General features: G+C 40.5%; 1 protein-coding gene across 1 annotated transcript; it reads right to left on the reverse strand.

The window, feature by feature from the left end:
* Positions 1-1,092: 1,092 nt before the first annotated feature.
* On the reverse strand, positions 1,093-10,145 carry LOC149995268 (uncharacterized). Its single transcript, XM_090260264.1, has 5 exons — positions 10,016-10,145; positions 6,894-7,064; positions 5,357-5,483; positions 4,789-4,884; positions 1,093-4,227 (listed from the first exon to the last, which is right to left on the reverse strand). Exons 2-5 carry the CDS (start codon positions 6,975-6,977, stop codon positions 2,477-2,479), a joined length of 2,058 nt encoding a protein of 685 aa, XP_090116390.1. The 5' UTR covers positions 6,978-7,064; positions 10,016-10,145; the 3' UTR covers positions 1,093-2,476.
* Between the last annotated feature and the right edge of the window lie 6,118 nt (positions 10,146-16,263).

Here is a 16,263-nt window from a genome sequence, read left to right on the forward strand (position 1 = left end):
CCTGGTTTTTCTCCATGCACCTTTAAAGGTTTTTAAATTGTTTCATATCTGGTCAAGTTGAGGTTTTTAAGAACCTCATTTTTAATTTGTAATAAAAGTTTACAACTTGATTTTTTTCAAAAAAGTCAACAAACTGCAAGCACCTGTTAATAAAGGTCTTAAATTTTAAAAAATTAAAAAATAAAAAAGATGATGTCATAATGGACTAGGGTGGGCCCCTGTGACTAGCGTTTTTATAAGATGGCCATATGAAGACACAGAGGCACATGGGAAGAATGCCACGTGATGATGGAGACGGAGATTAGACTTGCGCACCTGCAAGCTAAGGAATGTCAAAAACTGCCAGCAAGTCTACCGGAAGCTGGGAGGCAAGGAAAGATTCCACAACAGGATTCAGAGGGAGGATGGCCCTGATGACACCTTGATTTTGGACTTCTAGCCTCCAGAACTTTCTGTTGTTTTAAGCCACTCCATTTATAGTACTTTCCTATGGCAGCCCTAGGAAACTAATAAACTAGGTCGTAGGGGCGAAAGTAGTGGGAAGCACCATCTGGCCACAATCCTCATATAAGCAATACCACCAACGAAGGTGGTATTTTAATCTTTATTTATTTGAATAGCAGCCAATTCCAGTTTTTTAGGACTCAGCTTGGAAAAGAGAAGTTGTGATTACCCTTCATTCTTAAAACTCAATTACTTTTGCCCTGGCCAGTGCGGCTCAGTTGGTTGGAGTGTCATCCCATAATCAAAAGATTATAGGTTTGATTCCTGATCAGGGCACATACCTAGGTTGCAGGTTCAATCCTCAGTACTGGCGTGTAGAATCCCCAGTTCAGCATGGACAATCCCCAGTCCAGGGATATAAAAACCTTGGTTGGGGTGCCTACAAGAGGCAACCAATAGATGCTTCTCTCTTGCATTGATGTTTCTTTCACTTCCTTCTTCTCTCCCTTCCTCTCCCTCTCTAAAAGCAATGAAAAAATGTCCTTGGGTGAGGGTTTTTTTAAAACTCAATTATTTTAAGGAGTGTTCTTTTCTAAGGGACAACCAAAAGACAATTTGTTTCAAAAATTTTATTACAAAGTGCTGAAAAGTAATAGTTCCATTTATATATATACCAGTAAACAACAGTAAATATATGTGTGTATGGTGTTATGTTACTACTGTCTCAATCTTAAGTCTAATTACTTCCCTTTCAACTTATATGATATACAAAAATTTACAATGTTGGCATTTTGGAGGGTGGATACTACACATTCAAATTGAAACAAAAATTTTGTGGTACACAACTTTATCTTGTGAAATCTGGAAACAAATTTGTACATGTTCTACAAAAATACTCAGACACAAAGCAAAATACATACATCCACGACCTTTTTAAATTTACTGCTTTCACTATCAATATAACCAAACATGAAATAAAGTGTTATTTGGCATGCTAAAGGTATTTACCCTTCACAACTGACTACTTCGTGGTTCACTTTTTATAAATATATAATAATTGGCAAGATTAAAATTTTTATTATAGTTGTTTATATGTAAACAACCTTTTCCACCATCATTAGACTGTACTCATTCTCCTTAATATTGTCTGATGCACAGTAACGTTGGATTTATTGCCAGAGGCAGCCCTTATCACAAGTATTCAGAGGGGAGGGGAGAGGGGAAGAACAGGGGAAAAAGGGGGGAGGGCCTAGCCAAGGAACTAATATAAATGACCCATGGACATGGGCAACAGGGTGGGGACTGACTGTGGGAGTGGAGGAGGCAGTGGAGAGCAACAGGGGAAAAATTGGGACAACTGTAATAGATCAATAAAAAAATAAATTAAAAAAAAGAAAATAAACAAAGAAAAATATCCACAAGTATTATCTGTCTTCTTTGATATGAAAACCCATTTGTTTGGAAGATATTCCAGGATTCACAACATTCATGAGATTTTTCCTGTGAAAATTGAAAAATTTTTGATGACCTATCAAAAACATTTCTTTATGTGATGTATAATGGGATTCCTCTCCTTAAGAAGTGATTTTGAGTTTTCAGTTCATTCATATGCCTCTAATGAAATACTAGGCTACATTGGTGGCAAATAACTTTTGTATATCCACTGCCTTTAAAAGATTTCACTCCTGGAAACTTAGAAAGGTCAAAAACAATTTTAAAATATTGGAACTTTCACCACATTTGTAAGATGCCTCTTGTATAAATTCTCCTTTCAGTGAGATTTGACGTCTCACTGAAGTCTTTCCAGCACTTAACAGTTTCTTAGATTTCTGTATAAATTTCTTCATGAAAAGTGAGAAAAAACTTGACAGGTAAAGTTTTCCCACATTCATTCCATTGATAAGGTTTTTTGTCCTGCATGACCTCTCTGCAGGACAGAGGTATGACTTCTCAAAAAAGTTTTGCTCACACTAAGGACATTGATATGTTTCTCTGTTGTGTGACGTCTTTGACATCTAATGAGCCAGGACTTCTAGCTAAAGATCTGACCACATGGAATGCATCCATAGGGTCTCTCTCCAGTATGGCACCGCTGATGAATAATAAGATGGCTTTTTTGGCGGAAAGCTTTTCCACATTCATTGCATCCATGGGGCTTCTCTCCTGTATGAATCAACTGATGGGTACTGAGCATAGCCGTACTGCTAAACGCTTTTTGGCATTCATGACAGACATAGGGTTTCTCCCTTGTATGTGTTCTCTGATGTACAATGAGCACTGCCTTTCGTATGAAAGCTTTTCCACATTCACTGCATTCATAGGGTTTCTCTCCTGTATGGGTTCTCTGATGGACAATGAGATGTGACTTGTATATAAAAGCTTTCCTACATTCACTGCATTCATAAGGCCTCTCTCCTGTATGAATTCTCTGATGTGCCATGAGGGATGACTTATAACTAAAGGCTTTCCTACATTCCCTGCATTCAAAAGGCTTCTCTCCTGTATGAGTTCTTTGATGAACAATAAGCTGTGAATGGTCTATAAAAGCTTTTCCACATTCACTGCATTCATAGGGTTTCTCTCCTGTATGGGTTCTCTGGTGGACAATGAGATGTGACTTGTCTATAAAAGCTTTTCTACATTCATTGCATTCATAAGGCTTCTCTCCTGTATGAATTCTCTGATGTGTTATGAGGGATGACTTTTTATTAAAGGCTTTCCTACATTCCCTGCATTCATAAGGCTTCTCTCCTGTATGAGTTCTTCGATGAACAATAAGATGTGAATTGTCTATAAATGCTTTCCCACATTCACTGCATTCATATGGCTTCTCTCCCGTATGGATTCTCTGATGTCTTATGAGGTGTGACTTTTTGTTAAAGGATTTCCCACATTCCTTGCATTCATAAGGTTTTCTTCCTGTGTGAATTCTATGATGGACAATGAGCTGTGAGGCATACACAAAAGCTCTTCCACATTCACATTTATAAGGTTTCTCTCCTGTGTGAATTCTCTGATGTGTTATGAGGTGTGAGTTTTTATTGAAGGCTATCCCACATTCCCTGCATTTATAGTATTTTCCTTCTGTATGAATTCGCTGGTGAACAACAAGCTGAGATTTACCACAGAAGGCCTTTCCACATTCTCTACATCCATAGGGTTTCTCTCCTGTATGAGTTCGTTGATGGATAATCAGGTTTGACTTCTGCATAAAACCTTTCCCACAATCACTACACTCAAAAGGCTTCTCTCCTGTGTGAGTTTTGCAATGTAATCTGAGCTTCGTCTTCTCTCTGTAAGCTTTTCCACATTCTTTGCATTCATAGGGTTTCTCTCCTGTATGAATTCTCTGGTGTATTATGAGCTTTGACTTATACATGAAAGATTTTGGACATTCACTGCATTCATGTTTCCCCTCTGTGTGAATTCTGCGAAGTCTTTTAGGATTTGTCCCAAGGCTGAAAGCTTTCACATGTAAATTCGGTTCATAGTACTGGGCATGAATGGTAGAAGTTTCATGTAGAGTATAGAAAAACGATTTCCCAGAACCACTTAACTCATTAGAGTTCTTGACTGTGTAGTTTTCACTTTGAACATTTGAATCTGAATGTTGTTTCAAAGATATTCCTCTTGAGATACATTTATTGGGTTTTTGTAGAAATGGAACAAAATTTTTGCTACGCGAAAATATTTTCTCCAACGCATTACTTTCATGGTCTCTCTCCATGGGTTGATCCTTCTCAATGTCTTTCTGATACCAGTTACAAACTTGCCACATTACTTCTAAGGGGAAAAAAAAATCAATGAATACTACCATTACCATGAAATGGAGGGTGATGGAATCTCAAGTCAATATTCAAAGAGAATGAAGAAAGTGATATAGCCGGTGCACAATATAAGTCTGAGGCTTTCAATAAAAGAAACTAATGAGTAATAAAACGAAGGACAAGGGGGTCATCAAACTTTTGAACACATCTATGACTACTTAAAAGCATAATATAAGAGGTATGTGAATATGGGTAAAAGGTGGAGGAACCCAGTTGTATCTAACAAGCTTCAAAAGAAGAACAACTAAGCAAATAAAGACCAAACAAAATAGGCAAAGATCTGATTCAGAGTAGATGAAAGGAGGTACACGTCCTATGTGGCTAAAAAAGACAGTCATATACAGAAGGTTAATATTAGAAGCAGACAACATTCATACAAGAGACTTTTTCACTCACTCTCAGTCACCTCTGAAGGTTCAGAGACTATAAGAAAAAATGTTAAAATGACAAGGGTCCCACATCAATGACCAACCATTACTTTACTCCCACTAACTCTCATTGCATTGGTTTCACTCACCTGGACTAAAATGACCTGGAAATTCCCTCTCTACAATTCCTTGTTCTTCTCCTTTTTCCAAGCAGAGCACTGCTTTGGGCTTAGTAGTCTGATAACCTGTCAAGGGGTAATCACAGAGAACATGAGCGGAATTGGGGCCTGTGGCAACAGTTCTGTTTCAGATAATGTGTAACTTATTTACTTATTTTTAACTCCAAACATTTTTATGTGAGAATATTTCTCCTTTTTTGGGGGGGTGGGGGGACTTTATTATTATTTTTCTTTATTTTTTTTACTGCTTACACTATTACAGTTGTCACCACTTTTTCCTCCTTTGCCCACCTCCACCCCGTCCCAACACCAGATTCCCTCAGTCCCAGAGACTACATAATTTAAATCTCAGTAAAATTAAAAATTTTCATCTGGAAATAAAAGTATTGTCGCTGTCTAATCATAAGCAAAATAAGTTCTATTTAAGTCCCAGTCCAAAATCACCGAGAATATCAGCATACTCATAAATTGTAGCAATGGAAAAAAAGACAGGCAACTAATGAGCTGTAGTTAAGGTATTGAGGAAAGTTGTCTTTACCCAATGAAATCAGGTTGCTATGATTTTCCAACATCACATCCCAGTAGAGATTCTTCTGAGCAGTGTCTAGTAGCTGCCACTCTTCCCAGGTGAAATATACAGCCACATCACTGAATGACAACATGCCCTGTTATAACACAATCTGTTTTAGTCTGGAGTTATTAGGATAGAATAAAGTACAAAATAACTATAGAATATTCTTATTATTTATACTAAGAAAACATTTTTCTATATCTAGTTTTGATTTACAGTTTTGGGCTAAATTTGTTAAAACTTTCCTCCCTTTGTGCTATCTTCTTTCACTCCTTCATTCATTCATTCATTCACCCAACATAAAATGTTAAAACTTTGAACTACCTAAAAACTATCTGCCAGCCACCTTAGGAGCACTGAATGTTACCTACTACACATTTTTCAATTTAAAAAAAAAAAAAAAGGGAAATAAAGCATGGCTCTGTGTCATATAGCTTCTGATCTATTTGGGCTCAAGGAACTGCAAATAGTTCAGTGAGACAGGAGAAGCAGCTGATGAGAACAGGCAGAAACTAGCCTTGGAGCAAGAGCACACATTTCCTGCAGACACTCAGTAGCCAGTGCAGTGTTGTTCACACACAAAAGTATGTTACTCTCAGGACTGCCTATGAGAAATAGATATTAAACCATAATACTCACAACCAAACACAGAGCTCTTACTATGTGCTATGTATCATTCTAAACATTTTACAAATATTAATACAATGATCTGTACAACAGCATTTATGTAAGCACTATTATCTTTTGTTATAGGTATGAAGAGATTTTAAAAGTTTCCTAGCTGTGCCTTTTATATCTCCCCTATTTCCTTAGGTAGATGACTGTTTACTGGGTCTATTTTCTGGATAAGGAAAATGGAAGAGCCCTGACCAGTGTGACTCAGCAGATTAAGTGTCAGCCTGAGAACCAAAAGGTTTCCGGTTTGATTCCCAGTCAGGGCACCTGCCTGGGTTGCAGGCCAGGTCCCTAGTTGGGGATGTGTGAGAGGCAACCAATTGATGTTTCTCTCCCTCTCTTTCTTCGTCCCTTCTCCTCTCTCTAAAAATAAGTAAATAAACTCTTTAAAAAAAAAAAAGAAAAAGGAAAGAAAAAGAAAAATGGAAGAAGACAACACATCAAAGACATTTTTTCACACTTAACATCCCAGAAATATTCACTGATCTCAAGGAATACATCTGCTTCCTCCGTATATACAAAGTCAATCTTGTAACACGTTTTTAGTCTTTTGTGATGGTTTCCAGTATTTCCATAGAAAAGTACGCAAATCAGTTCTGGATCCTGCTCATCTGGCAACATGCTAATTAGTAGCACTTTGCAGGACCCTATGACAAGCGGACAAATCTTTCTTCCTGATGGCTACTCAGAATCATTTATTCTGTCTCCCAGTCCAAGCACATCTCTCCCAGCCCCAATGTGTCTCTCTATATTGTTGACTTTGATTATACACATTTTTATAAGTTTCCAGAAACCTACTGGATAACAAACTAGGAAATAACAAGCTCACCTGGGACTTAGTCATTTCAGGAGCTTTCAGGAAACAGCCACAACTTTTAGTATCTTTCCTGAAATCCTGACACTGGTGTCTCATCAAGGGCAGCCTCCACAAGGAATAATTTCTGGACTGAGATCTGCTTTTTTTCACTGACAGAAGCTGCTCATTTTAGGAAGCCAGCATCTGTGGAGTCAAGGAAAGATTTGTTTGGCATGAAAATAATCAAAGCAAGTTCCTATACAGTCAATGAACCATTTTAAGCATCTTCTTTTCTCACATAACCCTCACAACAATGCTATGAGGTACATACTATAACTATTCTACTTCAGGGTAAACCAAGAAAGGAAAGGTCCAGCGATTAGCTAAAAGCCACACACGTAGTAACCCACGGAGCAAGGATAAAACACAAACCCTCATAATCAAAAAATCCCCCGATTCCAGGGGCAATTACTAGAATTATTCTTCATCTTAACCAATTTTTAAAAAATGGGGGAAAAATATCTAGAACAACTATTTTTCAGACACAGAAATCAGAGAAGAGGAGAAACAAATAAGCAAAGGCCCTTGTATGCTGCAGCTCACTGCCCGGGGAGACTTTTTTGGCCACAACACAGAGTGAAGGAGCCCCCCCCAAAATCTGCAGCCTTGCTAAGTTAATGAGGTGGTAAGCTTGCCAGGCAGTGCACAAGGGCAGGGTGAGACAGGGACAGAGGGAAGGAGGGAGGAAGACAAAAAAGGAGGGAGAGAGAGAAGTGGGGGTGGAGAGATGGAAGGGAGACAGAAAGAACTCCTAAGATGTGCAGAGGGTTCCCTTGACTCTCTGGCTAACTACTAATGAACTGGGAGAAGGCCACTGGAAAGAACTAGGCATAACAATTCCTGGAGCTCACAGAACATCAGGAATGGTCTGTGTTCTCACTAACCAGGGTGGAAAGACCTTCTAATACACAGGGACTTCAAATAGAGTTCTCAGCAAAGTACTGCCTCAGTAGCAGAGACAAAGTACCCAAGACAAAAGACTATTTTTGCCCAACCTAACAATACAAAAAGAAAGCCTCCAAGGAATCAAACTGAGCTGCAAAACTGTCCTTTGGAGTATTTGATCTTGCTCCCTGGCATGTCTCGTCAGTTTGGCTGAAATATATTCATAAAAATTCAAAACAAAAACAAAAAAAAAAGAATCAAACTCTTTCCAAGTAACTTAACTATGACCCAGAGTAAACCTCAAAAAGTTAAAAGAATAAAAAAATCCTGCAAACAACAATGTAAAACTATCTGACATTCAATCAAAAATTACCAGACATGCAAAGAAGCAAAAGAACTAAAGAAAACAGACCTAGATTTCAAGGACAATATGAGAAAGAAACTTATGGGCCAATCTTATTTATGAACTCGGCTATAAAAATGCTATATAAAGTATTAAAAACCATATCCACTGATACATAGGAAGAATTATACAATGCATAGTTGACTTTATTTAAGGAATGAAAGGATAGTGTACGAAGAACTAATTAATTATTTCTGTGGGTGAAGAAAAGACAAGTAATAAAATAGCATAGCCACTCACAAGTTTTAAAAATGTTACTCCACTAAAAATAGACAAGAATTTTGTTAACTTGATAAAGTATCTACAAAAGTAAAATCTACAGCATTTCTTTAAGCTTAGGGACATGACAATGATAACCACTCTCAAAATATTTACCCCAAACTGTACCACAGATCAAAATTTGACTAGTCAAGTGGGAAAAATAAACTCAAGGAATGAAAATTGCAAAAGGACAAACAAAACTCATTACCCAACTGCTTTAAGATCAATGTCAATATTAATTAAAATTTCACGTTCAAATTAAAAGGAAAAAAAAAAAAGCACTATTTACAACAACAACATAATTTATTAGGTTCCTGAAGGGGAAATGTATGAAATTGGAGTTTTATTATAGCAAAAGGATACAGATCATAACCAGTCTACTGGAGGAGAGACACAATAGAGCGAGGTCTGGGAGGGTCCCAAACTAGAAGCTTCCACTATTCTCTCCCCTTGGAGTCAGGACACATTCCTTATCCAGTATTTCTGTGTGACACAATACGTGGGGTACTGCCAACCAAAGAAGCTCACCCAAACTCCACTGCCTATAGTTCTTATTAGTGTTCCATTAAATGAGCATGATTAAATCATCACTGGCCATGTAACTCATCTTCCAGCAACCCTACCCTCCTGGAGGTTGGACTGATATGACCTGGCTCAAAGCCCCAACCCTCTAATCACCGCGACTAGTCCTTCTGGCAGAAGCAGCCCCATCCTGAGGCATCTCACTAGCATAAACAATGTATCTACAGACCCATCATGTGTCACCTTGTTAACACAAGTTATCAAGGTCCACCATGAATAACACAGATATTCCTGTCCTTCAGGACATTCCAACAATGTAGAGGCTACAGGCCAGGAACTGGCAACAAAGGCCAGCCAAATTGTTTAGTACAAAATAAGTAACAAAAAACTACTATTCCCAATATGTGACCAGTTTCAAAAAATGAGTAAAGAAAAAACAAACTTTTCCAGTTTAAAATTGGCTGGTAAACATATAGAAATAATAATAAATGATGTTAGTAATGAGAGCAGACCACAGTGAGATGACTTTTATACCCAAAAGATGGTCAACAAGCCAAAACTGGGCTTTCATATTAGAAAAGAATAAAAGGATGATGTACCCACTGTCAGCCAAAGATGCAGAAAAATCTGGCATACTGTACATGGAGGCATTATATAATAGAACATCATTGGATAAGTTTGGTAAAATTAAATCAGAAGCCTTTGAAATATGCATTTAATCTGACTTATTTTATAAGTTATAAAAAGAAAATTACCCATAATATATAACTCAGTTTTAATACATATTTCAAAACATTACAGATAGATCAGTTAGTAAATTGAAGGTGATTTTTATTCTCTGCTTTTTGATGACAAGCATACAATGATATTGAGACAAAAATTAGAGATCTCCATTTAATAGCAAGCATGAACTCATAGAAGTTATAAAATATATTTGATAAAAGTAAGTTAATAGAATTATTTTAAATAGAAAACCTCCGATTATAAAGACGTATATTTGAATAGCTTTTGGTCAAGTCCCTACCTGTTACAGACTTAATAGTGTGCGCCCCAAATTGCTATGCTGAAGCGCTAATCCTCGGTGTGATGTTATTTGGGAGCGGGGCCTCTGCAAGGTAATTCGGGTGAGCCAGGTCATGCAGGCGCGGCTCCTGAGGGCCTGTAAGGCAGACATCATTCGTTTAAACGGGAAAACTGATTTAAAGAACTTGGAAACTTACCCGAAGTCACACAAACCAGCGGCAGAACTGACACAGAAGGCTAGGACAAAAGTGACTTCGAGCGCGTATGAACGCACGTGCACACTGGCTGACACACTCTCTCAGGGTGTTAATGGAACGCGAGTGTAAAGGTGACCGTTCACCGTTCTCTCGACTTCTCCGTGTGCTTGAAACTGTTCAGCATAAACCGCTGGGGAACAATACCCCGGTGTCCGGTGCGCACCCACGTACCCGTCCTCCCGAGGCCTCCTGCGTTCCGACCCCACCGTCTCCCAAGGGTGCCCCGCACCTGGCTGCCGCCCCCATTCACGCTCCACGGAAACCTGTTTTCACGTGGACCACGGCACCTCAGATGTTCCCAACCAAGCCCACGAGAATCCCGGATGCCTACCCACCAATCTCTATTCTCACCGAGCACATCCCACGGGCCCCTCGGGCAACGCCTCTCTCCACTCCCCGCCTCTGACCTGTCACTGTCAACAGGGATGGTCACCGCCACCCTAATCAAACACTGATGCCGGGCAGGCCACCCATGACGATCCGCCTTAGAGAACAACCCCCCACCCACGCATACCCACCACAGAGCCCATCTCCCGTCACGGAATCCCCCCGGCGCCGGATTCTTAAAGACGCTCGCAGAAATCAGACGTACATTCGAATGAGAATTGTGACGGGACCCGAGGAAGCCAAGCTTCCACACGCCACTTCCGCTTCTGATCCCATGTCTGGCGGGTCCGTGTCTCGTGCTACTGCGCAGACTCAGTAGCACTCCGGAAGTGAGGGACCTACCTCCGAGCGCTGATTTGGTGCCCAGTTTTCCAATATGGCCGCGCTGGGCGAGAGCGGCCATGTTTGACCCGGGTCCGCCATTTTGGATTGAGCGCCGTACGGAGAGCGAGATGGCCAAGATGGGCCACCGGTTTTCGCCGACCGGGCCGGAAAGGGGAAGGCTCAACCGATCCTTTGTCTTCTTTTCACAAGTGCTTCCCTTGGGTTCTGCTCCTTCCGCCCCGGCTGTCAGCAATCAGCGCGCATGCTTAGCAGCATTTCTGCGCTCTGGGCCGACGTCTTCCGACCGGACCCGAAAAGCTACAGCAGTCACGCGTCAGGCCTCTGCAGAAAATGGCCGCGCCTGGGCAGTCTCGGAGCCCTTTTGAAAACGCAGAAAAGACGCGGCCATATTGCAGACCTTCGGGTCCGTACAATAACGGCCGGGCCTGGAGCGAACGTTAAGAGGTAAGGCGCCGGTGACACGTCTGGAAGGTGGGGGTTAGGAGACTAGAACTGGACATGGCGCAGAGGTGGTAGGAGGAGAGCGCTCTGTGCGCCTCGTGATGAGACACAGGGAGGGGGCAAGGACGGGAGGCAAAAATGGTTGTGGTGTGACAGTGGCAGCCGCGATGCAGGACGAGAAAATATCACTTGTTTCTGATGTTACGAGATAAAACTGAGATACATTAAAAAAAAAAAAATGGGCCAGTCATTTGTTTCGTTGACTACTGTGGACCGGTCATCTTCCTAGGTATAGATAATTATTCCAGGAGCATCATGTCGATCTTTTATCTACTGCTTGGTAGTGATATCTCTGTCACAGATCACGTGTCCCTCCCTGTCTGTATGACTCTGATCTCCAATGTTCTGTTCCATGGATCTGTTTCTTTATTCCAGGCCAATACTATGTATTACCTCCCTATGGGATCTCTCCCAGTATTATAATCTGAACAAGTCCATCTGACCATATTGTTTCTCTACACGAGTATCTTTGTTCTTTTGGCCCTTTATATTTTCAAATAAAATTTTAACTTTGTCAACTTCCATCAGAGAAAAAAAGTGGAATTCGTATTGGGACTGCACTGAATCTATAAATCATTTTGAGTAACGACACCTATACAATATGAAGTCTTAAAATCCACAAACAGTGTGTATCACCGCGCATATTTAGGTCTTCTTTAATGTTTCTGAATAAAGTTGATGTTCCTTATAAAAGTCTTGTAAATTTTATTAGATTAACTTAATGATACGTCATATTTTTAATGCTCTTGTAAATGATATTTTATAATTTCGTTGTTTCACTCTGTTGGTAGTAGAAATACAGTTGACTTGTATATTGATATTATACCAAGCAAACTAGAAAAACTTATTAATTCTGGTAGTTTTTGTTTAATCATTATATTGTAAATTTTTTAAACTTCCTATTTTTCCACTGCCTCACAATCCCCATAAAGAAGCTCTGAGGACACCAGACAGCCAGTGTAATACGGTTGACCTCTGCCACAAGTTCCTTTGGTGAAACATTATCGACTGTCCTTTAGTTCTCTGAAGATGACTTACTTTAGTGCCTTGAACATAGCTGATTTAAAGTCTTTGTGTAGTAAGGCTGACTTATAAGACTCCTAAAGGACAGTTTCTGTGAACTTTTTTTCCTGTGTATGAGCCAAACTTTTCTGATTCTTCGTTTATCACAAATTTTTGTTGAGGCTAGATATTTCAGACAATATAATGCTACTATTATACATTGAGGATCACGTCCCCCGCCTCCCCAGGGCTTGTTGCTGTTGCTGGTTTGTTGTAGTTTGTTTAGTGACATTGCTGGACCAATTCTGTACCTTCTGTTTTCCCATAATGCATGATTACTGAAGTGTCTTCTTGGTTAGCTAATGGTTGATCAGAAATTTTCTTAGTCACCTTGAGTCAGTAAGTCCTCTACCCTTTGCCAAGGGATACATTGTGTGTGTGTTGAGGCCCTACTTAAATGCTCAGGCGCTTTACAATTCTGCCTGAGCATTCTCTTCCTGCTGCAGGATTTCAAGGATCACCAAGAGGTGAATTATTGGTGCCCTTCAGGTATTTCCCGGGCATATATACATCCCTGTGAATGTATGTGGCTTTCTAGATCTTTAGGAATATGTCAGTGTTTAATAGCTCCTTGTGAACATCATATACTTCACATATTCCTTTAAAATTTTTTGGCTGGACCCTGGCTGGTGTGGCTCAGTAGATTGAGTGCCAGCCTGAGAACCTAAAGGTCGCTGGTTCGATTCCCAGTCAGGGCACATGCCTGGTTTGCAGGCCTGGTCCCCAGTTGGGGGCGTGTGAGAGGCAACCCATTCCACATTGATGTTTCTCTCCCTATCCCTCCTTTCCCCTCTCTCTAAAAATAAATAAAGCCTTTAAAAAAATAAATAAAATGCCCATAGAGAGCCATATTGCCTTCTGATATGAAAATTGTCTCTACATGTAGAAGGGAGAATGGATGGGATGTTTCTTTAAAAATATATAAAACAAAATTTTTGACTGGGCTTTTGTTTACACCAGTTTGTACTACAGCCTTAAGCAACTGCAGAGTTAAAAATTTAAACTGATTGTTCTTAAAAAGTGGTTTCATGGTGGTTATACTTGTGAGGCTAACATTTTTCCATGGCTAGTGCAGAGCTGGGGAAACAGGGATGGGAGTTCGTTTGGCAGCCGTCCGTCTCGAGAGACGATGGTGTAGCTTCTTAAGAGTCTATCTGCACCGCCGAGAATGGCTGTGCAGTCCGACTCGGGAGTGACACGGTATCTGTCTCCTCCCGTGTTGAATCGACATCTTGCGATGACGCTGGAGTGTCCTCTCCAGTGAAGCTGAAGCTACAGAGCCTGGGCAGGGTGATATGGAGGGTCTGCTGTTGCCCATGCAGCAGACCCCCCCCTCTCTTCGCAGCTGAAGGGTCCAAGGGAAAGACGGAGTCAATACAGCTTGGCTTCAGGTGCGCCGCAGGAGTTGCCGGTGTTGACTACAACATCAAACCGCCTTAGGGACTCCGGCTCCGGATTTTCTGTCGGGGTTTACTCCCTTAGCCTTTCCCCTGAAGAGGTATGCCGCAAGGCAGCGGAGGTTTTTTGGAGTCAGAGTTTTCCTTCTCTGATGTGCCCTGACTGGAAGATCGAACCAGCGACACTTAGCTCGCAGGCCGACGCTCAATCCACTGAGCCAAACCAGCCAGGGAAAGGGATGGGAGTAAACAGAATGAAAACTATATATAACTCACAGTTTTTACTGAGGTTCAAACTTTTTTTGTTTTTTGTTTATCCTCACCCAACGACATTTTTTCATAGCTTTCAGAGAAGGAGAGAGAGAGAGAGAGAAACATGGACCTGAGAGAGCAACATCAATCAGCTGCCTTCTCAGACACACCCCAGCCAGGAATTGAACCCACAACTTGGGTATGTGCCCTGACCGAGAATAGAACCTGTGACCCAAATATTTTATTTATTTTTTTAGAGAGAGGGGAAGGGAGGGGGGAAGAGAAGGAGAGAAACATCAATAGGTTGCCTCTCACATGCCACCAACCAGAGATCTGACCCGCAACCCAGGCATGTGCCCTGGCTGGGAATCCAGCGGGCAACCTCTCGGTTCACATGCCGGCACTCAACCCACTGAGCCACACCAGCCAGCACCCAAACTTTTTTCTTGACTAAATGCTCTTCAGACTGTTGTAAACTTTTGGTTACTTACTGCAATTGTAGAAAAGTTGACTTTGACAATTTTCCCAGTATTTATGTTGCTTTTTTGGAAGAGTGGATTTACAGAGGCCCTCAATATACTATTTTGGAAGTCTGACTTCATCCTCTCATTTATTTTTACACAATAATAGGATGCAATCTATTAATTTTCCAAGCGAATACCCTAAGTCAGTAGTGATTATGCTGCTTCCCATGGGTTATAGTTGTCTTTGGCACACAAAGACATTGCTCTTTATCTATACACAGTGCTGCATCCAATTTAATAATTACCATAATAAACCATTACAAATTCAGATGTGTCCCCAAATTTTTTCTGTCCAACTCTACTTCCATGTTTCCATCAAATATTTCAAAGAAAAAAATTCACAAAGCATCGAGACTGTGCTAACACTTATGCAGAATTGTATTTATTTGACTGCTTTCTGAGTGAAGCTGAAAGTGTCTACACATTTAAGTCAATGTCACACAAGTCTTTTCATCTTCAGTATGTCAGTTGTATGTCTGTCGTGTTCTAGACATCAGTACATCCTTGCTTGATCAGTGAATAACCAGATTCTTCGAAGAAAAGAGATACTTGTGAATGGAACCACAAGTAATTCAGGATGTTTTTTTTTTGTTTTTTTTTTAAGTCACCATTTAAGAGAAGAATTTTGGTGTTTGGGGATCTCAAAGCAACAATACTAGGGAGCCCAAGGTAGGATAACATGCTGTCAGAAAGGGGGTGGTGTCCCGAATCCAGATGTGAGATTTGAAAAAAGCAACAGTATACATTGTGAAGGTAGAATTGGTGAAGTAAAGCAAAATGAAGGTGCTTGCTAGAAGCAGGGCAGTTTCAGTGGCTTTTGACTTAGGGGAAAATCTCTGGGCATTTCTGAGCGTGTGAAGATGCTTCACTCTCTGATGATGTCTGTGTAGCACAGCGGTTCTCAACCTGTGGGTCGCGACCCCTTTGGGGGTCGAATAACCCTTTCACAGGGGTCACGTAAGACCATCAGAAAACATATAATTTCATATTGTTTTTGTGATTAATCACTATACTTTAATTATGTTTAATTTGTAATAATGAAAGTACATGCTGCATATCAGATATTTACATTATGACTCATAACAGTAGCAAAATTACAGTTAGGAAGTAGCAACGAAAGTAATTTTATGGTTGGGGGTCCCCACTACATGAGGACCTGTATTAAAGGGTCGCGGCCTTAGGAAAGTTAGAGCCACTGGTGTAGAAGTACCATGTAAACACCGGCCCCGGTCATGAGTCCCATGAACATAACATCTGATAAAGTCATTAGAAGCGTGTACTTCGCAGCAGCAACAGGTGTAGGGTTTTTAGAAAAGCACAATCCATAATCCCATGTTTTGGTAGAATTGTGCTGATGAACCTTTAATTTCATAGGAATAAAGATGTTTATGAGCAAGTTGGAGATCCGACATAGAAAGCAGGAAGAACCAGTGTCCTTCCAAGCTCTACCTTTGAGCAGTTCTGAGCCTGATGGTTATTGCCTGAACATGGCTCAAGAGGCAAGTGGTGCAGAGGGAAAGGCCT

Source organism: Furipterus horrens, unplaced genomic scaffold (assembly GCF_987537825.1).
Source record: "Furipterus horrens unplaced genomic scaffold, mFurHor1.1.pri manual_scaffold_13, whole genome shotgun sequence".
Lineage (NCBI taxonomy): Eukaryota > Metazoa > Chordata > Mammalia > Chiroptera > Furipteridae > Furipterus > Furipterus horrens.